The 27,909-nt window shown below is 48.2% G+C and overlaps 1 protein-coding gene across 6 annotated transcripts; it reads right to left on the bottom strand.

Moving 5' to 3' along the window:
* Positions 1 to 4,176: 4,176 nt before the first annotated feature.
* LOC115649351 (serine/arginine-rich splicing factor 7) lies at positions 4,177 to 27,890 on the bottom strand. 6 transcript variants are annotated; one of them, XM_030558280.1, is made up of 10 exons: positions 27,785 to 27,890; positions 15,019 to 15,199; positions 13,479 to 13,655; positions 12,536 to 12,610; positions 12,351 to 12,452; positions 11,645 to 11,692; positions 11,382 to 11,437; positions 7,916 to 7,960; positions 7,327 to 7,362; positions 4,177 to 6,034 (listed from the first exon to the last, which is right to left on the bottom strand). In XM_030558280.1, the coding sequence occupies exons 1-10, from the start codon at positions 27,810 to 27,812 to the stop codon at positions 5,988 to 5,990; spliced, it is 795 nt and encodes a 264-aa protein (XP_030414140.1). In that variant the 5' UTR covers positions 27,813 to 27,890; the 3' UTR covers positions 4,177 to 5,987. The 6 variants fall into 6 exon arrangements, with proteins under 6 accessions (XP_030414140.1, XP_030414139.1, XP_030414143.1 ...); XM_030558279.1 differs by having other exon boundaries at positions 11,645 to 11,698; XM_030558283.1 differs by lacking the exon at positions 11,382 to 11,437.
* Between the last annotated feature and the right edge of the window lie 19 nt (positions 27,891 to 27,909).

Here is a 27,909-nt window from a genome sequence, read left to right on the forward strand (position 1 = left end):
ATGTCTAACCCTGTTAGGCCACATGGCAGCGTGCACTTTTGTGACCGGCTACGCTCGGCTCCACATGAGGCCTCTCCAGCTGTGGCTTATCAGCCGTTACAGGCCGCAAAGGCAACCTTTAGACATGTTAGTCACAATCCCCCAGAAGGTCTTGGACTCTCTCGGCTGGTGGTTGGACCAGTCCGTGTTATGTGCGGGTCTTCCCTTTCACCCCTCTCAGCCATCGGTATCCCTGACAACGGATGCCTCAGATCTGGGCTGGGGGGCCCACCTGGGGACCCTGCGGACACAGGGCCTGTGGTCCCAGGAGGAGGTGGGGCTCCACATCAACATACGGGAGTTGAGAGCGGTCCGCCTTGCTTGTCAAGCGTTTTGTCATCAGCTTCAGGGTCGTTGTGTCGCCGTGTTTACGGACAACACGACGACGATGTACTATATCAACAAGCAGGGCGGCACCAGGTCCTCCTCCCTGTGCCACGAGGCGATACGTCTCTGGGACTTTTGCGTAGCCCACTCCGTTCACCTCAGGGCTTCCTTCCTCCCTGGAGTACGGAACACTCTGGCAGATCGACTGAGCAGATCCTTCCTGTCGCACGAGTGGTCCCTTCGCCCGGATGTCGCTCTCTCCATTTTCCGGAGGTGGGGTTATCCCCGGGTGGACCTCTTTGCGTCCAGGGGGAACAGGAAGTGCCCAGCATTCTGCTCCTTTCAGGGCAGGGAACCGGGGTCGATAGGGGACGCCTTCCTCATCCGGTGGTCGACCCACCTGTACTATGCATTTCCCCCGTTCCCTCTGGTCCACAAGGTCCTCCTGAAGGTGCGCAGGGACAAGGCGCTCGTGATCATGGTAGCCCCGGCGTGGCCCAGGCAGCACTGGTACACCATGCTGCTGGACTTGGCCATAGCCGACCCAGTTCCCCTGCCCCTTCATCCGGACCTGATTACCCAGGACCACGGGACCCTGTGTCACCCAGACCTGCAGTCGCTGCACCTAGCGGCGTGGCTCCTGCGTGGCTGACTGGCCCAGAGCTGCGATGCTCCACGCCTGTGAGAGAGGTGCTCTTGAGCAGCAGGAAACCGTCCACAAGAGCCACGTATTCAGCGAAATGGAAGCGCTTCTCCTGTTGGTGCGTAGAGAGAAATCTCCGCCCTATGGAAGTTTCGGTTTCCGAAATATTAGACTACGTTTTGTCCCTCAAAGGGCAAGGTCTGGCCTTATCGTCGTTGCGAGTCCACCTAGCTGCTATCTCCACCTTTCACCCGGGTGCGGACGGTCGCTCCGTTTTTTCTCACCCGACGGTGTCGAGATTCCTTAAAGGGCTGGAACGTTTATTCCCTAACGTCCGTCCCCCTGCTCCCACCTGGGATCTTAACCTGGTGTTGTCCCGACTCATGGGGCCCCCCTTTGAGCCGTTAGCTACTTGCTCCCTGCTCTACCTCTCTTGGAAAACTGCCTTTCTAGTGGCTGTCACCTCAGCTAGACGGGTGTCGGAGCTCCGAGCTCTTGTGGTAGACCCCCCATATACGGTCTTCCACAAGGACAAGGTGCAGCTGAGACCACACCCTGCTTTTCTGCCCAAGGTGGTCTCAGCCTTCCATGTCAACCAAGAGATTTTCCTTCCGGTTTTTTTCCCAAAACCTCACTCCTCAGGCAGGGAGCAGCAGCTCCACTCGCTGGATGTCCGTAGGGCTCTCGCGTTCTACATAGACAGGACTAAGCCCTTCCGAAAATCCCCCCAACTTTTCGTGGCGGTAGCAGATCGTATGAAAGGTCTTCCTATCTCCTCCCAGAGGATATCCTCTTGGGTTACGTCCTGTATCAGGACTTGTTATGACTTGGCCCATGTCCCTGCGGGCCGTGTGACTGCGCATTCTACCAGGGCGCAGGCGTCATCGCTGGCTTTCCTAGCCCGTGTGCCCATCCAGGAAATCTGTCGGGCAGCAACCTGGTCATCGGTCCACACTTTTGCTTCCCACTACGCCCTGGTCCAGCAGTCGAGGGAGGATGCGGCCTTCGGAACTGCGGTGCTCCGGGCCGCGACTTCTCACTCCGACCCCACCGCCTAGGTATGGCTTGGGAGTCACCTAACTGGAATGGATGTGAGCAATCACTCGAAGAAGAAAAGACGGTTACTCACCTTTGTAACTGTTGTTCTTCGAGATGTGTTGCTCACATCCATTCCACACCCGCCCTCCTTCCCCACTGTCGGAGTAGCCGGCAAGAAGGAACTGAGGAGCGGGCGGGCCGGCAGGGGTATATATAGAGCGCCATGGCGGCGCCACTCTAGGGGGCGACCTGCCGGCCCACTGGAGTTGCTAGGGTAAAAAAGTTTCCGACGAACGTGCACGCGCGGCGCGCACACCTAACTGGAATGGATGTGAGCAACACATCTCGAAGAACAACAGTTACAAAGGTGAGTAACCGTCTTCTCTCGACACTGGCTTGACAGTTCCCATTGGTAAAGCTCCCCTTGATGTCAGAGGGAGAGTTAGGCCAGCACTGAGGCCCTGATCCCCAAAGGGACTTATGCACCTAACTGCCGTTGATTTCAGTAGGAATTAAGCACCTAAATACCTTTAAAACTTGGCCCTTAGTGGCTACAAAACTTGTCTTCCTCATCCATCAATTCGATCATGTCAAGGCCTCTTTTAAACTCCTCTCCCCTTTCTCCTTCCCCGGCGGGTAGTGTTCAATGTATCGGGTAATCGATTTATCGTGTCTCATCTAGACGCGATAAATGGATCCGTGAATCGACACCTGTACTCCACCTTCATGGGGGAGCCGCAGCAGTCGACTCGCTGCCGTGAGGACAGCCAGGTAAGTCAAACTAAGATACTTCGACTTCAGCTACACTATTTGCGTAGCTGAAGTTGCATATCTTAGTTCAAACGCCCCTTCTAGTGTAGCCCAGGCCTTATAGTCCTTTATACATCCAAGGATCACAGCCCTTTTGGCAACAGTATCATGGGACCTCATATTCAGCTGATTATCCACTGTGATCCCAAATCTTTGCTTTCTAGAAGAATCCCCCCATCTTGTAAGCATGGCCTTGGTTCTTTGTTCCTAGATGTATAACTTTAGATTTGGCAATGCTGAAATGCATAGTTTGCTTGTGTGCCATTTACAAAGCAATCCAGAACACACTATCAATGTCCTCTTCATTATTATTACCAAAACACTCCCCTGTTTTCGTGTCATCTGTAAAATTATCAGTAATGCTTTTTCTTCCAGGTCAGTGATAAAAATAAACAGCAAAGCACCAAGAACCAATCCTCAGAGGACCCTACTTATTAGCGAGAGAGTTTTCAATTCATTTAATGTGTGCCATTTTGATTTTGTATCACTCTAACTTACCCACAATGTTGTACAGTACCGAGTCAACTGTCCTGCAAAGTCTATTACATCAGCACTATTACCTTTTTTCAATCAGATGTTAGCATGACAGTAATGTCTCACCCAACTCCCTCACACATGGTAAATTCCCACTCAGCCCCTACTTCTAGCTAGAATTGTTGCCTGGTTCTCTCCCACTGAACATTCTCCTCCCAGCTCTAAGCCTGCAGGTTTTCCTGGGCAGCTAGTTTCCTCTTAAACTTGGTCTACATGCACAAGTTGCATTACCAAAAAAAAGTGTTAAACTAGTGCAGCAAAGCTCTGTGCTGATACGTGTTTGTTTAACGGTTTGTCCTTCCAGTTTAGGTCAAACCTGTTCCCAACCAATTAACACCAAACTAGAATCAAGGAGCATCTACACCAGAGTCTGCACAGGTTTAACTAGCTTTAAATTCACACATCTTAAGCTCATGCAACGTTCATGTACACAAGCCCTTAAACTGCTATGATTGTTAATTGCAATAACTAGACTGGCATTACCAGATGCTCTTAAGGTTTTCTACTACTTGCCAGTTTTTGTTTGCAGAAGGGATGCACTGTATTTCAGAACATCACTGGCCACAGCTCCTTTACAGTCTGTGCTGCCCACTCTTTGGGCACTACTGCTGCCTATCAGAGAAGGGGGAACCCTTCCCTTTGGAACAGTCCTGCCCGCATAGACCCTGGTTCCTTAAGTACTCCCATGACAGACAGTTAACTGTGCACCAAACTCTTAAATCCTAAGGAAGTACAGTCCCCGCTGCTCTGAAGGAGCGGAGAGACAGAAGAGATGTACCAGTACAGAAATTTTAGAGTCTGCATGTTTATTGTGGAGTGTTTGTCTTAACAGTACAGAAGAGAAAGAGCTCATTAAATGCAATAGTATCATTCCATGTGGCACTTTGACTAGTTATATTGTAAAACTGCCAGACAATGGACAGGCTATACTGATGAATGTCATCCTAAGCAATGGCTTCTGGGTATATTTGCTGAATTATTCCAGGAGAATCAATGTTGTCATTTCCTGCTCCCCATTTTGCAGTCTTGTTTTATGGATATTAGCAGAATATTAATCACAGCATAATTAGCACTGGGAGTGGATGCTTCTGTTGCTAAGCATCAGTGCACTGAACGTATGGAAATCAAACACCAGAAAAATCAAGACTAGACATCAAAGCTAGGAAAGTGGCTAGTACACTTTTTAGAACTAAAGCTGCCAAATGTAACATTTTCAGAGCGTGAGGACAATGCAGGGGGTCTAACATCTACCAGACACAAGTGGAGTCTAACATTAAGTGAGAAGTCTGTTATCTGAAAATTATGGGTTACCCAAAATTTGTCTTTCGGTCCAAAAGGTCATTTTGCTATTTAAGATACTACAGTAATAATGTTATGCTTTTACAAGTTGTAAACTTTTAATCTGCCATTAGCCATTTCATTAGGAGCCCACACAAGTCTGCTCTTTCAAATTCAGTGGATGTTTAGAAAACCCTAACAGTTCTCCTTAAATGTTGAAACTGACATCTAGCTACATTAAATAAAGTAGTCCAGAATAAAAAAAAAATGGAGATTTTTAATATCTATTAAGAAGGAAACTGGCAGTCTAACCCTATATTTGCCAATCAGATAAGACCTATGGACAGCCAGTCTCAGTTTCAACATGAAATGTCATATCCCCATGCAACTCTTGGCTACAGACCAACAAGCCTTTAGGGGAGTTTCACATAAGATTCATTTTAAGCTCTTCAACCATGTATTTGCTGTGTGCACTATAGAGTTTATTTTACCATTATCTAAACAGGTTTTGTCTACCAGCACACAGGCTGCTTTATGATTGCAACCTGTGTTGCAGAAAAGTTCTCAGTTTCGTTCAGTTTTTTTCAGGTTCAAGTAACTGACCATAAATGGGTTGTGATAGAGAAAGAGTGACATAGCTGCCTTTTCTCTCGGAACATGAACCGTTATTTAAAGGTAACCTGCAGTGGAAATATTGTGCTTGTGCCCTTCTGCTTTGTGATAAGAAAGGCTTTACTTTTTGTAAACAAACTTTAGATATTAGAAATTCATACTCTCTCTACATTGGAAGATTACAATGAATAGAGAGCTCATGTAAATGATATTACAGGAAGTTATGGCAACTGAGATAAAGGATTTTGTCACTGTTTAAAATGTTGTCATCATCCATTTAACGTCAATAACAAGTTCACATAACTAGAAACTATTTAAAATAAACTGGGAAGAATATGATTGGTTTAGGGTAGGCTAATGGTAGCCACTTTTTTGTTTTTTTGTGTTAACCAGTAGGGCATCACAAGGAGGTTTTTAGTTAGAAATACATATTTTATTTCAACGAGGCAATAAAAAACATGTCAATAAAAGAGTCTCACATTTTCAGATCACAGCATGTTAATACATACAACAAAACAAGTTGTGCACTAGTCTACTGATGTGACTTTGCAGAATTTAAATGATCCAGACCCAGGCCAATTGTTAGCAGATTGAAATACCCTTCTAGAACTTACCATTTACATCAAAGACACCACAAATCCCTTTTAATAATGTAAACAAAATAACGTTCTTCCCAGAAGGTTAACTTTGAGATTTCAGTCCATTCTTACAGGACTTGCACTCCTCCTTTGAGGGCTTCCTGATGGTGAACGACTGAAAGTGAAAGAAAACAGAAGTCAGTTGGAGTAACTTCAATAGTCATCTGGAAATGCAGATTCAACCCCACACCCAGAAAGCCCTTTCCTCCCAGCACTGATGAAGTTAGTGAGTTAGTTCTTCTTCTAAAACAGACCTTGCAAACATACACTGTTAGACAGTATCCTCAAGGATGTAAGAAATCTCAAGCTTGCTATAGAGTCATTAGTCTTTTTATGAACAAACAATGCATCTTTAGGATTTGACAGTCTTTTCTAAAGTGTTCAAAAGAATAAGAGGAAAAGAACAGAGTAAGGAGGAAAAGGAAGACTACAAACAAGGTCTCAGTGTGGCATGTTACAAGCTACTCCGGTTCCCATGCGCCCCTTCCCTCAGGGGATTTTTACCAAGCTTGGAAGAGTTGTCTCCAAGTGTTCAGAAGAGCATACTTACCCAAGTTAATGGAGAATAGTTATTAATGGCTCAGACTAAAATTGAAAAAAGGCAGCTAGTGATTAATTACATTAAAACATACAGAAGTTCTGATAAGAACTGATCTGGGCTTCAAAAGGAAAATGTAGAGAATTTCATCTTGTTATTACCGTGTAGGAACAGCAGACTGTGCAGCTATTTGTTAAGGTAGAGCCAGCAGCAAGGATGACAGCAGTTTGAGTCCATTCAGCCAGATGGGTGTTTGTTACAAGAAGTTTTTAGTTTGTTTTGTTTCACACATTTAATCTGTTTCCAGCTTTACTCTGAGCCATTTCCATTTCCCACTATCCTTAGTATTATTCAGATTTTTCCTCTGGCTACAAACATCCCTTGAGAAAATGGGTTCAGTCCTTCTGAAAAAGGTTTAACTGTAAGCCAAAAGTAGCCCATTGCACCTTCTACAAAAGAAGTTAGTCTCATTACAGTCACTGGAGTTTTTAAAATGGATTCTCCCTGTGATTATTTACCCATAAGTTTCATGTGCTTTTGCTTATCCTCTTGCATGGATCTCAGTTCAATTAAACCTTTACAGAGGACGAAAGTCCAACAGAAATAGCCCAAGGCAAGCTCTTCATAATGCACCATGTTCCCACTTTCTTCGGAGCAGTTTACCTCTGGGTGCCTCACTTTAGTAATCAGTGTCATATGCATTAAGGAAGCCCAGTCTCTCCAAAAGATTCCTTTTTCTGCTTACAGTTAAGTAGAGGAAAAAGTTCCAGTAACTTGAGTGCTGGCAAATGCTGACTTTTCAGTAGTGAGGACAAGACATTATAATATGTGCTACACCCAGCAGTCTTTAGTAGCAAGATTCAACTTACCTTCTCTTTGGAGAGGGGGATCTGGACTTTGATTGGCTGCAAAACAGAAACACTCAGTGACAACTCAAAGTTACATTACATTACATCAAAACAAGTTCTCCCATACTTAACAAGAGTGAGAAACTCTCTGGAACCTTAGTCAGCATTTTATATAGGTATCACTGGCAACACGTCCAAAATCTTTTACAAGGATTTGTTGGGGCATCAAATTAATCCCCACCATCCCTACTACAGTTGGAGCTCTATATGCCTTTGCAACAAACCCTTTTAGGTGTTTTAAGAACAATTTTTAACAGTCACAACAAATCTGTGATATAGGGGCGGAGGAGAGGAACAAGTTTAAGTAAGAGGAATCAGTACTGTTGTGGAAACTAAACAGTTAAAACAAAATATGGGGTAGGGAAATCACCCTCCACCCCTCATCTCACTAAATATTCATGACCTTTGTAGTAAAAATCCCAACTATTAAAACTTAGCAATAACATCCTTCAAATACAAGTGAAATACTGGTCCAAGCAAAGGGCTTTGTGAATCATGATGAAGCAACACTTACTTCTAAAAGGTCTAGTGCATTATATTACATGCTCACCTTTTAGCAGGTGAGCCAGATTTAGATCTACCATGGGACCCAGACCTACAATGGGAGAGAAATAAGGCTCAGCAAAGCACCAGTGGGATGCATGTACAGTGAAGTTACCTAAACCAGTGATGATAGAATTCATACTACATGCCAAGAAAACTGTGGAGGGCTAGTAACTGACAGGCAGAAATCCACCCACGTGTGGGGCTTTTGCAGTTAAGTTTCAGAAGACAGCTTTTTAATTCAGTACCACACATGCTGCAGTCATCATTCTATTCTAGATATTACTTGAGACAGTTCATATGAGTACACTGTCCAATCGAAGCTATGACTAGTATTTTTACAAAACAATTGAGTGCTGTATTCCAAACTGCAAGATTCCATTGGGATGGATGTCTTCCACCTAAAAGCCAATCTGTTTTCCAGACAGTACTCTCCTGAAACAACATCATCATCATTTCAATGTTAACACCTTCGTCACTTGAAATCTTCAGCCTTGGTTAAGAGTGTCTGCTGAAAGTGTGACATGTTTTCTACCTATGGAAAGTTAGCTGTTCTGAAAAGACTTCCAAAGATGCCAGCTACACTGGAACAAGTTTGAAGCGCACTTCAATGTTACCAATGTTGTCCATGAAAGTAGATGAATTTTCTAGATAGTTTCATCAACAAATAATATTTTAGTTTTCCAGTATTCAAGCCTTTCCTCAACTATTTCCACATTTCATAAGCTTTGATGTTGTCAGAACTGTGATCGCTATGTTTAGGTAAACTTTGAACTATTACAGGGGTCAGCAAACTTTCAGAAGTGGTGTGCCGAGTTTTCATTTATTCACTCTAATTTAAGGTTCCGCGTGCCAGTAATACGTTTTAATGTTTTTAGAAGGTCTCTTTCTAGAAGTCTATAATATATAACTAAACTACTGTTGTATGTAAAGTAAATAAGGTTTATAAAATGTTTAAGAAGCTTCATTTAAAATTAAATTAAAATGCAGAGCCCCCTGGACCGGTGGCCAGGACCCGGGCAGTGTGAGTGCTGCTGAAAATCAGCTTGCGTGCCGTCTTTGGCACACGTGCCATGGGTTGCCTACCTCTGAACTATTATATTGAGTTCAGTCCGCAGAACACATCAAGACATTCAACTAGTGCATCCCTTAATGTCCTTTCTGAACCAAGAACTTGGTTTCTTTGAAACAAATACTGCTTTAGGCAAGTGACACTGCTGTACCTCAGTCCTAATATTAATTCTTGTAAGAATCTAGAGCTCTCAATCATCAAAAGTCACTATGATTGAGGAATTCACAACCTTCCTTACCAGCTTCATCACACCAAGTGTTGCTCATTTGCTTTTGCACAGAATTTCCTTTGACACACAAGACAATGCAATTTCACTCATGTGGCCAATTAGTTTGTGAAGATAATGCATGAAGCCTGGTACAGTAAACCATACACTGAATGTCACTGGGGTTGTCACTTTCAGGTATTTTCAGAAGCAGAAATCTTGAAATGGACCGATATTTATTCTTTACTTAAGCAATCCCCAGTAGTGTCAGCAGTTAGTCTATGCATTCCACCTCGTGATGCACATCCTGCAGTGACTGCTAACCATTCCCAGGCGCATGCACCAATACTCATGTAATGAAATATACCAGCATGTTTTCAAGGCAGATATAAGTTGCTCACTCATATTCATTTGTGTTTGATACCCCCTAACTATTTCTGCAGTAAGGCAACACTTGTGCCATTTTCTTGGCTTAGAAAATCTTTCAACAAAAAGAATTAGCATGAGAGCAGTGCTTCCTTAATATAACCAGCATCAGAAACAAGTTCTCCTAATGTGATTTTGTGACATTTTAAAATTAGCAGCAGGATGAGAACGTTTAACTGATTCTAGAACTTTTATAGCTCTATTGCAAGCCTTCCCTTTGTTCTTCTGTAATGAAGCCATGAGAATCGTCTGCTTACCATGCCCAATGAACAGTATCAATGCTTCATCAGTTAACTGCACACTTACAGTGACATGGGTAGGCCATGAATAAGTTTAATGTTAAAATGGGAATTCTAGGTGTAATCCCTTCATCTGAGAACAAACTGCTGACTTGAGAAAACAATTCCAGTGCTAAAACTCAGTGCCAATGGTATGCAGGGTTATCCAAGAGTCTCCCTGGCTGACACGCAAGTTGAGCTTGATTAGTTGTTCTCTGCACATCACTGGCATATGCCACTTAAAGTCTGGGCAGATTCAGTGAAGATGAAAATGGCCAAGTGGAGAAGTGAATTTAGAGGAAGAAATGTTAAGGCTCACTGTGGCGCTTATGCGGTAACAGGAAGAAAGAGCCCACCTTAGCAGCAAGAGAAAGCACACCACACTTCTCCCCCCACCCCCCACTAGACAGGGCTTCTCCCTGTCTCCCTCCTTCCCTTCCTCTTGAATCTTACTGCACTCATGTCAGTATTTCTCCTCTCTTATCTGTCACCTTCTACATTGGTCCTTCTAGTTAGGATTCACCTCTCCTGCCCCACTACCAAGCAGGGCTTCCCCTACTCTTCATCCTCCCCTTCCCCAAGAAAGTTCTCACCGTCTCTCCCACTTGTAACAGGGATCCTGTCGCTTGCCATCACCAGTACTGGGCTCTTCCTCCCCTTTAGGCAGGGGGCTTTCCCACCTACTCCTCTAGCTGCTGCTTCGCTTTGCTTTCTCTAGACACACCCCATGCCCCCACCCCACACAGCTGCTGCTAGAAGAAATGGAAGAGATGCAGCGAGGAGAGAGCTCTTCTTTAATACTACAGCCTTTCGAGACAGGGAGCAAAACCAATGGATGTAGTCGAGAGCAGAAACTGGAACAGCATCATCCGTAATCCCAAATTTTAATTCCATCTTTACATAACAGACAGCAGGAGACCTGCTCCATGAATGCCAGCTTCGTTGTCCATGGCACAGCCACGCATGGACTGTGGCTTAGAGCTACTCATTATAGAAGTATTAATGAGAACTCCAGCATGAAACATTTTGCACACAATTCTTTAAATCCGGTTTGAGACATTTAATTCCTATGATCCATTCTGTACAAAACAATCCTTCACACTCTTATGCCACCTTTTAATCTAATTCAGGTACCACAACTAACAGTTGCTGCCCAGCACCGTTCAGAGATCAGTGTTCAGACAGTCTGAGTCAGCAGTAACCAAGAATTTGGGCACTGGTGAGTCTTTCAAGCACTAGTCCTGGGCATGTACCTAGGGCACTACAGAATATCAAGAATCTGGCATGGAGAATCCTTGGGAGGGAACTGCTTTACGTAATAGCACAACAGTGTGCTTTGACTTCCTGCACGTTAGAAGCAGGAAGGAATTATGATCTCAAATGGGCAAGGTGCATTTGAGTACTAGGACTTACTTCAGTTTTAGGTGACTTATGTGTTTCTCATACATATTAACTGGCATACATGCATATTCATCACAACTGGTTTATGTACCGAAGCTTTGCCTCTTGTTCACCATCACAGATCTAAACCGAAGGTGTCCTGTAAAACTGCAGGTAAAGTAATAAAATCTATTACAAATAAGTCTATGATGTACAATTTCAGAACACTTCATACCCCAAACTTGCTGGAAAAGGAGTTTAGAGAACACCCAGCATTTACTTAGAATTGAAAAAAAACTAATGCATTTGACCACAAGTTAATTCAGCCTGCAGCTATTAGTTAGTTGCTTTAATCAATTCTGTCAAAGATCTTACCTGCTTCTTGGCCATGTAACGGACCTGGATCTTGATCGTGATCTGGATCTAGATCTAAGTTTGAAAAGAAACTAATAAAAACCAATCCAGCTCCAGGAGAAAGTATTACGATGATTAAAGTAGCCTATCAAAGTAGCCTTGTTGCCGATCGGTGCTCAGATAACTGTCAAGATCACAGGACTGACAGGGTGCACAGAACAATCCAAACAGACACCTAGATTACACAGAATAAGGCTATAGCTTTAACCATGTAGTCCCAAAAGCTCAGTGCTTGCCTACATGGTGGGGTAATGTACTGCACATTAATTTGTCCGCGTAGCTCGTTTTTGTTTGAAATGGCACTATGTTAGAGCACACCAGAGAACCTTTAGTGCACACCAGCAGGGTCTACCCAGACCAATTAACGCACAAACATATTAATGCTCTTTAGAAGTCACATTGCAGTACTGCACATTTCTGCTCTGTGTAAACAAGCCCTCAGAAAACTCTTTTTTTCCACTATCTACTTTAGTTCAAGAGGAACTCAAGTTAATGCATTCCCCCACAGCCCTTTTAAAGGAGTTATAGTTCGGTCTTGAGGGTTGTCAGGCCCTTTTCAAAGAGTCTGCTCTGCAAACACAGAAAGTTACACTTTCCACAGACATATCTGAATTTACAACCTTAATAAAAACATTATCTGATAGTTATTGTGCATAACAACAATTACCTAGATTTTTTTAAAGAACCCGATCGGGATCTGCGAGGTGAGGCTGATCTAGATCTACGAGGTGACACCGACCTCGATCTGCGAAGGGAAGCTGACCTGGACCTGCAGGGAAAAATTTAAAAATATAATTATGCAATGTTTGACATCTCTTGAAAAAGGGAAGCACAAGACAGCCTGAAACTCACCTCCTACCACGGCTTCGGCTACGTGACCGAGAATACCTTCTTCCTCTGGACCTTGAATGAGATCTAGACCGTGACCTAATGGTAGGTTAGAAAAAATAAGTATTAGAAAACAAATTTAGCAATTAGCGCACGTGAGCCTCTGTTGAAGTCAAAATTTCAGACAACTAAAAATTAGTGTCTGTCAGTTGGAAAAACTCAGGGCCCTATTTGCTTTGAGTATTTTTACTACCTAGAAAAGATGTTAAGCTGAATTACATTTAGAATTACATTATAATATAAAACACTGTAATGTGTATTAAAATAAACCTTGCAAGTTTGCAGGTCGACCCTCTTTGGCCCAAGGTCTAGCAGATCTAGACGATCTAGAAGTATCTATAGCCGATCGCTGCATCTAGGTGTTCTCTTCAATCTAACGACGATCAAACTGACAGCCAAATGAGCCAGGGTGAGGCTTGATTGACGCAAGAAGATTTTTCTAGGTGGGAATGTGGTCAATCTGGTGTTCCTCTTTCTAAACCGGAGGGGGGGGGCCCCAATTGAAAGCCAAATTTACTGTTACGGCGATCACCATCTCAAATTTTCTGCCCTTTAAAGAATATGGTGAAGCTAGGTGTAGATGGCTCGAGGGGATCTGGCCTCTTATGCTGATCACCTCAAGGTCTAGAAGGATCTTAATTGTCGGATTTTGCAAGGCGCCTCAGCATGATATCTTAAGGCTCGTGACATTCTGAATCAAGGCGACTGACTCAAACGAAGAAACCTGAAAGGTTTTGACCAGGTTGATTATTAATATAGTAACATTTATATGAAATAACAAATTGTAAAATACACCTGTATGAATACAGCATTAAAGTTAAATTAAACTGGCATAACATTCTCTTCTTGGCTAACGACTACAACAGTAACTGGTGAAAAGAATCAATCACTTCTTTCACACACATACCTGCTCCTCCTTCGACGACTATAGCGATGACAGTCATAAGCATAATGACCTTTCTCGCCACATTCGTAACATCGGTCATTAGGATCAAATGGTCGCCGTGCGGGAGGTCTATCATAGCGGGAGCGGCGGGGCATGCCTGTTGACAGCTCAACTCTCACTCGGGAGCCACAAATCACCCTGTAATTTGATTTATAAAAGATAGCAATTAATAATCTGGTATTATTCCTTATCTAACACCTGTAAAATAAGAAAGCCAATCTCTAAAGAACCACTAACATTTGAGAATCCCATTGCTGTAAAAGAGCTACATCTTTTAAACCCTGATCTACACCTAACACTTAGGTCAACCTAATTATATCACTCAGGGGTGTGAAAAATTCTCATCTGAGAGATGTAGGTAAGCCTACACAAGCCCTGTTGTAGATGCTAGGGATGTAAAATATTAAACGGTCAAATGGTTAACGGATAAGTATTAGTCTTACTGTTACTATATTGCAGTTAACGTTCAAAACAGATTGCCCTTGCTCCCACATCCGAGCACACTGTGTGCATTAACAAATCCATCTCTTCTCTATCCTCATCCTGCTCTCCACTCAGCAGCAGCGCCCAGGGCAGGACAAGTTGAGCTGTCCTTGCACGGCAATGGCTTGAGAGCCCAGAACAGTGGGGACCAGGGGCGGTTGGAACGTGTTGCGCTCTTGGGCTATCAATGCTGGCTCCCAGGGCTGGGTGCCTCGCTCCCCACCAGGAGCCAGCACAGCAATCCCGGCCAGGCAACATGGCATCCTCCATAGAAACAGGCCCCCTGCCTGGGGAGCAGCCGCCACCCCCCGCTGGCCCAGCACCTCGCGAGCCCCCTCACCACCTCGAGAGACTATGCTGAGCCCTGGACACCATCCAGACTCCTACCGTGTGGGCGGCTACTCAGGGCGCCGCTTGCTGCTGCCACATGATGCCGGTGTGGCAGGCTGAGGGGCCAGGTGGTGCTGGGCACTAACTCTGGCTGCTGCCGCTACTAGGGAGGTCTCGCTGCCTCCTGGCCCATGGGGCGGCCAGGGACCTGGGCAGCAAGGGGCACGTGACCGGAACTAGCCAAAGTCCTGCAATGTACCGAGGGAGACCAGTATCTCCCTCGCCATGACAGCTCCCAATCACCATAATACTCCCAGATCACGTGATGGTCTCTCCCTCCCTGCACCTCCCATTGCCATAACAATGCGCAGGAGGGAGTGGTGACGGCGTGCCAACTGGGGATGTAAAATATTAAACAGTTAAACGATATAATTTTAAAAGCTTAAACGGGCATTTTTAAAAAATGATATTTAAATCCCTAGTAGACACTATGAGGTTTATGGAAGAATTCTACCGTCCTTGTCTCTCAAGGGTTGGATTTACTACAGCGATGGAGATACAATTTCCATCACTGCTGTAGCAAGCGTCTACACTCCAGTGGGGTGGTGGCAATGCTGCTGTCGCACTTGTAGTGTAGACACACCCTTAGTAAGAAGTTAAGGCCACCAGAAATACAATGCATTCGTACTTTCCATCCAAACCTCGAACGGCATCTTCAGCATCTCTTGGGTCTTCAAACTCCACGAAGGCGAAGCCCGGCGGGTTCCGCGCGATCCAGACGGTGCGCAGGGGCCCGTAGTAGCTGAAGGCTCGCTCCAGCTCGCCCTTGCCAGCGCCGGTGCCCAGGTTCCCCACGTAGACCTTGGTCTCTGCAAGAGCAAGGCACGCGGTCGTTGAGTGACTGAGTAGCCCTCCCCAGACCCACCACGTCTCCACAGTTCAGCAACGTGGCCAGTGTAACATTACAAACTGCTATCATCACAATTCGCTACTGGCAGACTTACTGACACCTGGCGTTCTTTTTTTGCTGCCCTGTCACAATTTGTTGTCTCTGCCTTTCCCATACTCCCATCCCAAGAAGCAAATTGTGACAGATGGGGTTGACCTGTCACAACTTTCTACCTCTCATCTTCCTCGTCCCCGTCAAACTAGGGGGCACAGAATATATTCGGGGGCAGGGGGGATTGAGAAGCTTTAGAGGGGAAAAATTACAGCACACATTTTACCCACAGCAATGAACAACTAGCAAAGCTGATTCCTCCAGACATATCAGGTCGTCAGACGGCACAGTGCATTTGACTCTAGATGGTGCTGTGCACTTTGACGGATTTCTGTTTAGCTTGCATAGCATTATCCAAAGTTGTTGCCACCTGTACATTAATCCGTTTGCTACGATGCAGTGTGCACATTTAATTGAAGGTAGAAGGGGATCTCCAGATAGTTGTCTCGAGTGTCCAACCCAGGATGGAATTGCTGTGCTCCAAAAAACAGGTGCACCTATCACACTAGTAACAACGGTGTGATGCAAGTAAGCAGTATCTCACTTAAAATTTACATTATTATATACTTAAATGGCTCTGTTTGAATCAATGCCTTCTTGTTTTTAATATTTAGTGAGAGTTGCATGTTGATTTTTTTTTAATTGGTATATGTACTTGTGTGTGGAGGTGGGGTGGGGGGGTTAAATTACTACAGACACAAAGAAGGGGGCATGATCAGGGGTTAGAGCAGCGGCTTTCAACCTTTCCAGACAACTGTACCCCTTTCAAGAGTCTGATTTGTCTTGTGTATCCCCAAGTTTCATCTCACTTAAAAACTATTTGCCTACAGAATCAGACAAAAAATACTAAAGTATCACAGCCCACTAGTACTGACTTTCTCATTGTTACCATATAATGATACAATAAATCAACTGGAATATAAATATTTTACTTACATTTCAGTGCACAGAGCAATATAAACAAGTCATTGTCTGTATGAAATTTTAGTTAGTGCTTTTGATGCGGCCTGTTGTAAAACCAGACAAATACCTAGATGAGTTGATGTATCTCCCCTGAAATACCTCTGTGTACACCCAGAGGTATGTATACCCCTGGTTGAGAACTACGGGGTTAGAGCACTCAGCTCGGATGTGTGAAACACTAGTCACATCATTTTTCCCATTCTACTTGAGGCAGGAATTGAACTTGGGTATACAACCATCCAAGGCACGGGCACTAACCACTAGGCTAGAAGCAATAAGGTAACTTGTAACTGAATCCACTAGGCAGCCTCTGAGCACAACTACAGGATAAGGCCCACATGCAAAATAAACATTGTCTCCCACCATCTTCCCTGGTTTGTGAATTGCTCTGGGCTTAGGTGGGATATAGGTATCCAGATGCCTAGAGTAAGGCAGCAGCGCGCATACTTAAAGGTAGACAAGTAGGCATCTAAGGAACTTTACCCTGAGAATACAGAAACCGAGTGCTTAAAGGGTTTGGCGAGATTTTGGGAATTGCAGTGGAACTTAAAATTGAGACAGAGGCATCTAAATCTTTGTGAATCTAGCCCTGAGTCTCTTTATAGAGGAACAAAGAGGACCCAGGAATTACAGGCCAATCAGCCTAACTTCGATACCTAGAAAGATACTGGAACAAATTATTAAACAGTCAATTGGTTAAAACCTAGAGGATAATAGGGTTATAAGGAATAGCCAGCACGGACCTATCAAGAACAAATCATGCCAAACAAACCTGATTTCCTTCTCTGGCAGGATTACTGTCTAACGGGATGGGAGGAAGCAGTAAATGTGACATATCTTGATTTTAGTAAGGCTTCTGACAGTCCCACATGACATTCTCATAAGCAAACTAGGGAAATATGTTCTAAATGAAACTACTATAAGGTAAGGGCATAACTGGTTAAAGATGATACTCGAATAATTATCAATGGTTCGCTGTCAAATTGGGAGGGCGTATCTAGTGTGGACCTGCAAAGGTCGATCCGGGGTCCAGTACGAATCAATATTTTCCCTAATTACTTGGATAATGAATTGGAGATTATGCTTATAAAATGTGCTGATGATACCAAGCTGGGAGGGGTTGCAAGCACTTTGGAGGACAGGAGTAGAATTCAAAATGACCTTGACAAATTGGAGGCCCGCAACTGGCTAATTAGCCCCACCCACTACACCTGGGAAAAACACCTGCCGCTTAACTGTTTGATCCTCATTAAAGGACGAGCAGGAACTAGAGCAGAGGTATTGCAATACCAGCCAAAGGCTACAACAACTACTCCAAGAAACAAGTAGACAGAAGGCAAATGGTGGGGAATCCTTTTATCATAAAGACTCTGAGGTAAGAACCAGGAACTTTTGGGTTGATGAACTTATGGGTGTGAGGGATAGAGTTGAACTTTAGATCTTGTTTTGTTGAGGAAATGTGAAATAACAAAAAGAAACCACAACTAACCCTGCTAAAAACTACCTCCCTGGGCTCTGAGAAGGTTCCAGGCAGAATTCCTCCAGGGAAAGGATTAGGCTATGCCCAACTGGAAGAGGGTGTTATAAGACAGCCCCCAATCCTTCACACTGCCACATTATTTATGGGTGTTTCTGGGTAGGTGATCAGCTCTGCACTCTGTACGTGTGCTAAGAAAAACATCACAATGTTTTAAGTTAGCTGAAAGGATAACAAAAATCCATATTGTCCTCATACCTTTGTGGGTATCCTAATAATAGACTCATTAGTATTACCATCATAATATAAGAAAGATGTTGTTTGTATATGTATGCAGTATTGCAAACTTCCCTGGGATAAGATTGGTTTATAGTGGGGTAGTGAGCAGGTAAAGGCAGAAATTAAAGAGGAATCTTCCCAGTTAAAGCACCAAACGTGAACCAATTGGCTAATTCTAATGGGATAAGAGTACCACAACTTTAGATGCATTGCTCAGAGATGGGATCACTGAACACATATGCCACCACTCACTGCATGCACAGCAGGATCTAGCACAGGGGTCAGCAACCTACAGCACGCATGCCAAAAACGGCACTCAGGCCGATTTTTGAGTGGCACGCTGCTGCCTGCCGCTGTCCCGGCCTCCAGCCCCACTCAGCCCCCACCGCTCTCCCCTGTGGGGACAGGAGGCAGAAGCTTGGTCCTGCGGCAGCCAAGCTTCCCCCCTCCCCACTTCTTCCCCCAGTGTGGTGCTTTCCTGCCCCTCCTCCTCTCCTTCCCTGCACCAATCAGCTGATGGCCCTTGGGAGGGGGAGGGGGAAGAGTGGCAGCATGCTGGCTGCTCTGTAGAAGAGGAAGGGATGGGGCTCTGGGGAAGGGGGTGGAACAGGAAATATCCCTCCCAGCCCCCTGCCATGAGCAGCTCTTCTGCCCTGCACCCCCCTCCCCCAGCCCTGACCCTTGAACCCCCCCTACACCCCCTGCCCTCTGCCCCGACCCCTAGAAACCCCCCTCCCGCCCAGGTCTGGGGTTCCAGTTGCCAGCCCCTTGCCTGCCAGCATCCTGGCCACAGGCCCTGCTCAGCCTGCTGCCAGCCTAGGTGAACAGAACCCCAGGCTGGCAGCGAACTGAGCAGGCTGGCAGCGTAAGATCAGCATTTTTATTTAACTGAAGCGTCTTAAATATTTTGAAAATCTTGTTTAGTTTACATACAACAATAGTTTAGTTATATAACAATCTTAGAGAAAGACCTTCTAAAAACATTAATGTATCACTGGCACTCAAAACTTTAAATTAGAGTGAATAAATGAAGAGTCGGCACACCACTTCTGAAAGGCTGCTGACCCCTGAGCTAGCATGATGCTATCGGACCTTCATTCTCCAGCTCATGAAAGATGTCCTGATCCGCACTGGACAGAAAAGAAGAGCAAGGTCACCTTAAATTCTAACCTTAACACTTCAGTAAGTGGCTTATCAGCCCAAAATTGATACCTGTGAAATAGTGCAAAGGCTTTTCTGTAAATTAAGACACATACTCCACTACTACACTCTTACTCTTTGGATACAAAAAGTGAATAAACCTGGACTAGCTCAAATTTTAAAACTGTTGAAAACAAGCCAAAGGTCTGATTATTAATGTTGGGGAAGGACTCCTGCAATTTTCTTTGGTTGCCCTGACTGCTACTGTCAACACTGGCCACTTTACTTTTGAATGAAAATGTCCACACAGGGTTTTATGGTGCTGTAATATATGCACATTAATTTCACACCCTCTAGACATTTCCTTAATAAAAGCAGATAAGGCAAGTTGAGGGGGACAAAGCTTATTCATTCCTTTAGTTCAAAATGCTTTATCTGGTTTTCCATAACACCCACAAAAATGGAGACTTCTAGACATATAGACCCAAGTACCTCTGATGGGAAAGGAGCAGAGCTAGCCCCATAATCACAGTATCTGTCAAGCTATGAATGTTTCATTTAACAGCCTAGCCAGAACCAGTCTGTGTCCTCATTCTTAAGAAAATGTTACATTTCAGTGATTTTTTTTTCATACAGAAGGCTATGAAATTAAAATATGCAACTGGAAGTATAAACAATGTAGCAGAACAATATTTATGCATGCAACAAATGAAGTAATGAGGACAGTGAATTTCAGCATTTGCAGGATGGGGACACAAATAAGGATTTTTTAAAAGTGTTTTCAATAAGGGGCGGGAGGGAATCTCACTATGCATGTCCAAAACAGTATTTAATGTTGCTGGTATGTATAACTGTTCTAGATATATGAATTGTTTGGGTGAGGCAATGGGGAATTATGAAGCTAGTGTACCTTAATAACTCAAACAAAAAGGCAAAAAATTAAAATAACCCCTAATTCTAATTTCATCATTTTTGTGGGTGTATGACTCATGCTGTTTGAATACTTATACGTAACTTTAAAAAAAAAAAAGAATGACTTCATATGATAGTATAGTACCCTGAGGGCCAGGTTTTTGAAAGGCATTTAGGCAACTAGTGGGATTCTCAAAAGCATCTAGGGGCTTTCAGTCTTTGGAAATCTGGCCTGTAGTGAATATTGTGGAACCAAGTGTTGATATGAGGAAAGCATTAGGGTCCTGGCAAAAGTGACAAAACAGCACCTTGCCAATGCAATCCCCATGGGTGGATTAAAGGAAATTGTGATATCAACCTAGCAAATCTGTCAGCTTTGATGCCCTATGACCCTAAAGAATAAATTTTGTGCTGCTTTTTAAAAAAAGGGGGGGGAGGGGGACATTCAGAACTAACTGCTAACATCACAATACAAAGTGCTCTCTGAGAAACACTGAGCTGTGACAAGAAATACTGGTGTTAGTTTCAGCAATGATTATTTGCTCTTAGGGTATGGCTACACTCCCAGTCGTACAGTGCTGGGAGTTACAGCTGTCTTCGTACAGCTGTGTAGGGAAAGCACTGCAGTGTGGCCACATCTGCAGTGCTGTTGGGAGTGGTGCATTGTGGGCAGCTATCCCAACGTTCAAGTGGCTGCAACGTGCTTTTCAAAACGGGGGGGTGGAGTGGAGTGTGACAGGGTGTGTGGGGGAGACAGAGTGGATTTTTGGAGCTGACACTGTTCTCAGCTCCCTGCCTTGCAAGTTCTAAGGACTGGAAGATACACAGCACCTTCCTTCAATCATTTAAAAAGCTTTGACCCCTTCCCCCACCCCTCTCATTCACTAAATGCAAATTATGCACTCCTAAATAGCCTTCAGACCACATATGCAGCTGCTCAACACGGACTCCGCTCTCTCCTCAAGCAAACAGCTGTGAACATTCCAAAGCAATTCCCCTGCCTCGCTGGAGCAAAGAGCAGCTGTGTTTGTTTTTTAGATAAGTAGCTCTGGGGAGCTCGGAGTTCAGCCATTCTTCTGGTTTGTTGTGAGCAGGCATTCTGGGATACCTCCTAATACCCTGGAGGCCAGTAACAGCGCTTTTGGTGGCCACACTTGATGAGCAGCGCTGCATCACCAGCGCTGCAATCGTTACACCCCAAGCAGACCAGGTGTACAGCCAGCGCTGCAGCCAGGGAGTTGCAGCGCTGGATGTGCCTTGCAGGTGTGGACAGTTACTAAGTTGCAGCGCTGTAAACCCACCACCAGTGCTGCAGCTCTCCAGTGTAGCCAAGCCCTTAGATGTATGCACCAGGTAAAGGAAGTGCTATGAGCAATAAGTCACATTTAAAAAAAGGAAACAAAGGCATCACACTACACCCTGGAATAATCAGAATACCCCTTAAGACAAGGCTGTAAGCTGGTCTCAGGCTTTATGCAGACAGATGAGCTGGGGCAGTCTCTCACACACACACTACTGCCACCCCATAGCGGGGGCAGAGTCGCTCTCTCTCACACACACACACACACAGGACATCTCATAGCGGGGGAGGCAGAGTCGCTCGCGCGCACACACACAGAACATCTCACAGCGGGGGGGCAGTCGCGCACACACACACACACAGGACATCTCATAGCGGGGGGGCAGAGTCGCTCACGCACACACACACACACAGGACATCTCACAGCGGGGGGGGCAGAGTCGCTCACACACACACAACATCTCATAGCGGGGGGGAGAGTCACACACACACACATCTCATAGCGGGGGAGCAGAGTCGCTCACACTCACACACAGGACATCTCATAGCGGGGGGGCAAAGTCGCTCGCGCGCACACACACAGGACATCTCACAGCAGGGGGGGAAGAGTCTCACACACACACACAGGACATCTCAAAGTGGGGGGGCAGAGTCGCTCACACACACACACATCTCATAGTGGGGGGGCAGAGTCGCTCACACACACACACAGGACATCTCATAGCGGGGGGCAGAGTCGCTTGCTCGCTCACACACACACACACACACACACGACATCTCATAGCGGGGGGGCAGAGTCGCTCACACACACACACACACATACGACATCTCATAGTGGGGGGGCAGAGTCACTCACACACACAGAGACACACACACACAGGACATCTCACAGCGGGGGAGGGGCAGAGTCGCTCACACACACACACACACACACACAGGATATCTCACAGCAGGGGGGCAGAGTTGCACAGACACACACACACACAGAGGACATCTCACAGCGGGGGAGGGGCAGAGTGGCTCACACACACACACAGGACATCTCATAGCGGGGGAGCAGAGTCGCTCACACACACACACACACAGAGGATATCTCACAGCGGGGGGGCAGAGTTGCACAGACACACACACACACACAGGACATCTCACAGCGGGGGAGGGGCAGAGTCGCTCACACACTCACACACACACAGGACATCTCACAGCGGGGGAGGGGCAGGGTCGCTCACACACACACACAGGATATCTCACAGCGGGGGGGCAGAGTTGCGCGCACACACACACACACACACACGAAGTCTCATAGCGGGGGGGCAGAGTCGCACACACACACACAGGACATCTCACAGCGGGGGGGCAGAGTTGCACAGACACACACACACACACACAGGACATCTCATAGCGGGGGAGGGGCAGAGTCGCTCTCACACACAGGACATCTCACAGCGGGGGGGCAGAGTTGCACAGACACACACACACAGAGGACATCTCACAGCGGGGGAGGGGCAGAGTTGCACACACACACACAGAGGACATCTCATAGCGGGGGGGCAGAGTCGCTCACACGCGCACACAGGATATCTCACAGCGGGGGAGGGGCAGAGTTGCACAGACACACACACACACACACACAGGACATCTCACAGCGGGGGGGCAGAGTCGCTCATACACACACACACTCTCACACACACAGGACATCTCACAGCGGGGGGGCAGAGTCGCTCGCACACACACACACACACAGGATATCTCACAGCGGGGGGGCAGAGTCGGTCATACACACACACACTCTCACACACACAGGACATCTCACAGCGGGGGGGCAGAGTCGCTCGCACACACACACACACTCACACACACACAGGATATCTCACAGCGGGGGGGCAGAGTCGCTCAAACACACACACACTCACACACACACAGGACATCTCACAGCGGGGGGGCAGAGTCGCTCATACACACACACTCACACAGGCCATCTCATAGTGGGGGGGCAGAGTCACTCACACACGCGCACACAGGATATCTCACAGCGGGGGAGGGGCAGAGTTGCACAGACACACACACACACACAGGATATCTCACAGCGGGGGGGCAGAGTCGCTCATACACACACACACACACACACACACACAGAGGACATCTCATAGTGGGGGGGCAGAGTCACTCACACACAGGATATCTCACAGCGGGGGAGGGGCAGAGTTGCACAGACACACTCACACACACACAGGAGATCTCACAGCGGGAGGGCAGAGTCGCTCATCCACACACACACTCACACACACACACACACAGGACATCTCACAGCGGGGGGGCAGAGTCGCTCATACACACACACACACACACAGAGGACATCTCATAGCGGGGGGGCAGAGTCGCTCACACACGCGCACACAGGATATCTCAGCGGGGGAGGGGCAGAGTTGCACAGACACACACACACAGAGGACATCTCACAGCGGGGGGGCAGAGTCGCTCGCACACACACACACACTCACACACAGGACATCTCATAGTGGGGGGGCAGAGTCACTCACACACGCGCACACAGGATATCTCACAGCGGGGGAGAGGCAGAGTTGCACAGACACACACACACAGGAGATCTCACAGCGGGGGGGCAGAGTCGCTCATACACACACACACACACACACACACACACAGGATATCTCACAGCGGGGGGGCAGAGTCGCTCAAACACACACACACAGGACATCTCACAGCGGGGGGGCAGAGTCGCTCATACACACACACACTCACACACACACACAGGACATCTCATAGTGGGGGGGCAGAGTCACTCACACACGCGCACACAGGATATCTCACAGCGGGGGAGGGGCAGAGTTGCACAGACACACTCACACACACACAGGAGATCTCACAGCGGGAGGGCAGAGTCGCTCATCCACACACACACTCACACACACACACACAGGACATCTCACAGCGGGGGGGCAGAGTCGCTCATACACACACACACACACACACACACAGGACATCTCATAGCGGGGGGGCAGAGTCGCTCACACACGCGCACACAGGATATCTCAGCGGGGGAGGGGCAGAGTTGCACAGACACACACACACAGAGGACATCTCACAGCGGGGGGGCAGAGTCGCTCGCACACACACACACACACTCACACACACAGGACATCTCACAGCGGGGGGGCAGAGTCGCTCATACACACACACACAGGATATCTCACAGCGGGGGGGCAGAGTCGCTCATACACACACACACAGGATATCTCACAGCGGGGGAGGGGCAGAGTTGCACAGACACACACACACACAGAGGACATCTCACAGCGGGGGGGCAGAGTCGCTCATACACACACACACAGGACATCTCACAGCGGGGGGGCAGAGTCGCTCACACACGCGCACACAGGATATCTCACAGCGGGGGAGGGGCAGAGTTGCACAGACACACACTCACACACACACACACAGGACATCTCATAGCGGGGGGGCAGAGTCGCTCATACACACACAGGACATCTCATAGCGGGGGGGCAGAGTCGCTCACACACGCGCACACAGGATATCTCACAGCGGGGGAGGGGCAGAGTTGCACAGACACACACACACAGGACATCTCATAGCGGGGGGGCAGAGTCGCTCATACACACACACACACACACACACACAGGACATCTCACAGCGGGGGGGCAGAGTCGCTCACACACGCGCACACAGGATATCTCACAGCGGGGGAGGGGCAGAGTTGCACAGACACACACACACACACGACATCTCATAGCGGGGAGGCAGAGTCGCTCGCACACACACACACACACAGACAGGACATCTCACAGCGGGGGGGCAGAGTCGCTCTCACACACACACACACACACAGGACATCTCACAGCGGGGGAGGGGCAGAGTCGCTCTCACACACACACAGGACATCTCACAGTGGGGGAGGGGCAGAGTTGCACAGGCACACACACACACACACAAAGGACATCTCACAGCGGGGGAGGGGGAGAGTGGCTCACACACACACACACAGGACATCTCATAGCGGGGGGCAGAGTCGCTCACACACACACACACACACATCTCACAGCGGGGGGGCAGAGTCGCTCTCACACACACACACACACACAGGATATCTCAGTGGGGGGGCAGAGTCGCTCTCACACACACACACACACACACACACACACACAGAGGACATCTCACAGCGGGGGAGGGGCAGAGTCGCTCTCACACACACACAGGACATCTCACAGTGGGGGAGGGGCAGAGTTGCACAGGCACACACACACACACACAGAGGACATCTCACAGCGGGGGAGGGGCAGAGTGGCTCACACACACACACACAGGACATCTCATAGCGGGGGGGCAGTCGCTCACACACACACACACACACACACACATCTCACAGCGGGGGGGCAGAGTCGCTCTCACACACACACACACACACACACATCTCACAGCGGGGGGGCAGAGTCGCTCTCACACACACACACAGGATATCTCAGTGGGGTGGCAGAGTCGCTCTCACACACACACACACACACACAGGACATCTCACAGTGGGGGAGGGGCAGAGTCACTCTCACACACACACAGGACATCTCACAGTGGGGGAGGGGCAGAGTTGCACAGGCACACACACACACACACAGAGGACATCTCACAGCGGGGGAGGGGCAGAGTGGCTCACACACACACACACAGGACATCTCATAGCGGGGGGGCAGAGTCACTCTCACACACACACACACACACACACACCTCACAGCGGGGGGGCAGAGTCGCTCTCACACACACATCTCACAGCGGGGGAGGCAGAGTCGCTCTCACACACACACACACAGAGGACATCTCACAGCGGGGGAGGGGCAGAGTCGCTCTCTCACACACACAGGACATCTCACAGCGGGGGAGGGGCAGAGTCGCTCTCACACACACAGACACACAACGTCTCATAGTGGGGGGGCAGAGTTGCGCGCGCGCGCGCACACACACACAGGACATCTCACAGCGGGGGGGCAGAGTCGCTCTGACACACACACACACACACACACACACACACATCTCACAGCGGGGGGGCAGAGTCGCTCTCACACACACACACACAACGTCTCATAGTGGGGGGGCAGAGTTGCGCGCGCGCGCGCGCACACACACACACACACACAGAGAGGACATCTCACAGCGGGGGAGGGGCAGAGTGGCTCACACACACACAGGACATCTCATAGCGGGGGGGCAGAGTCGCTCTGACACACACACACACACAACGTCTCATAGTGGGGGGGCAGAGTTGCACGCGCGCGCGCACACACACACAGACAGGACATCTCACAGCGGGGGGGCAGAGTCGCTCTGACACACACACACACACACACATCTCACAGCGGGGGGGCAGAGTTGCGCGCGCGCGCGCACACACACACACAGACAGGACATCTCACAGCGGGGGGGCAGAGTCGCTCTGACACACACACACACACACACAGAGGACATCTCACAGCGGGGGGGCAGAGTCGCTCTGACACACACACATCTCACAGCGGGGGGGCAGAGTCGCTCTCACACACACACACACACACACACAACGTCTCATAGTGGGGGGGCAGAGTTGCGCGCGCACACACACACACACACAGAGGACATCTCACAGCGGGGGAGGGGCAGAGTGGCTCACACACACACAGGACATCTCATAGCGGGGGGGCAGAGTCGCTCTCACACACACACACACACACACACACACACACACGAAGTCTCACAGTGGGGGAGGGGCAGAGTCGCTCTCACACACACAGGACATCTCAGCGGGGGGGCAGAGTCGCTCTCACACACACACAGACGTCTCACAGTGGGGGAGGGGCAGAGTTGCACAGGCACACACACACACACACACACACACACACACCCGACGTCTCAGGGCAGAGACACAACCCGGCTCTGGGCCCCGCCCCGGGCCGGGGGCGCTGAGCGCTGCAGTCCTGCCGTGCGGACCCCTCGCCCTGTGGGGGGCGCCAGTCACCTCCCCGCGGCCCTGCCTGGGAGCGCCTCAGCCCGCCCCCTCCCGGCTCTGAGCGGCTACTGCAGCCGCTGGGCCTGGCCATGGCCGGCTCGCAAGCGCATGCTCAGTAGCAGCCGGGTGGCGCCCCTCCCCCGCGGGGGCGAGGAGAGGAAGGCTGCGCGCGCCGCCACTCAGCGGACAGTCCATGGCTCCGCCCCCACTGAGGAGCCGCCATCTTTGTTGACACCGCCTCCATTTCGCTCCTCAGCGCTCCCACCGCGGCGCGCGCCCGATCTGCGCAAAATGGCGCCGCCCCAGCGAGCCCCGCGCAGACCGCTCCCCTGGGCCCCGAGCAGCGGAAAAGCGGCGGCGGCCCGGCACTTACCGCCTCCATAGCGCCCGTAGCGAGACATCGTCCCGGCTCCGGCTGCAGCTGCGCGCCAGGCCGTTCGCGCGCATGCGCCGGGAGCCCCGAGAGCGCGACTGCGCACGCGCACGCCTCTCTTCTTA

This window comes from Gopherus evgoodei, chromosome 3, assembly GCF_007399415.2.
Source record: "Gopherus evgoodei ecotype Sinaloan lineage chromosome 3, rGopEvg1_v1.p, whole genome shotgun sequence".
Classification (NCBI taxonomy): Eukaryota; Metazoa; Chordata; order Testudines; family Testudinidae; genus Gopherus; species Gopherus evgoodei.

Coding starts and splice junctions, on each gene's coding strand:
- LOC115649351 (XM_030558279.1), bottom strand. CDS start 27,812: ATGTCTCGCTACGGGCGCTATGGAGGCG. Junction 11,438..11,644: donor GTTACATGGCCAAGAAGCAG/GTAAGATCTTTG, acceptor CTTTACCTGCAG/TTTTACAGGACACCTTCGGT. Junction 6,035..7,326: donor TCCCCCTCTCCAAAGAGAAG/GTAAGTTGAATC, acceptor TTTCACTTTCAG/TCGTTCACCATCAGGAAGCC.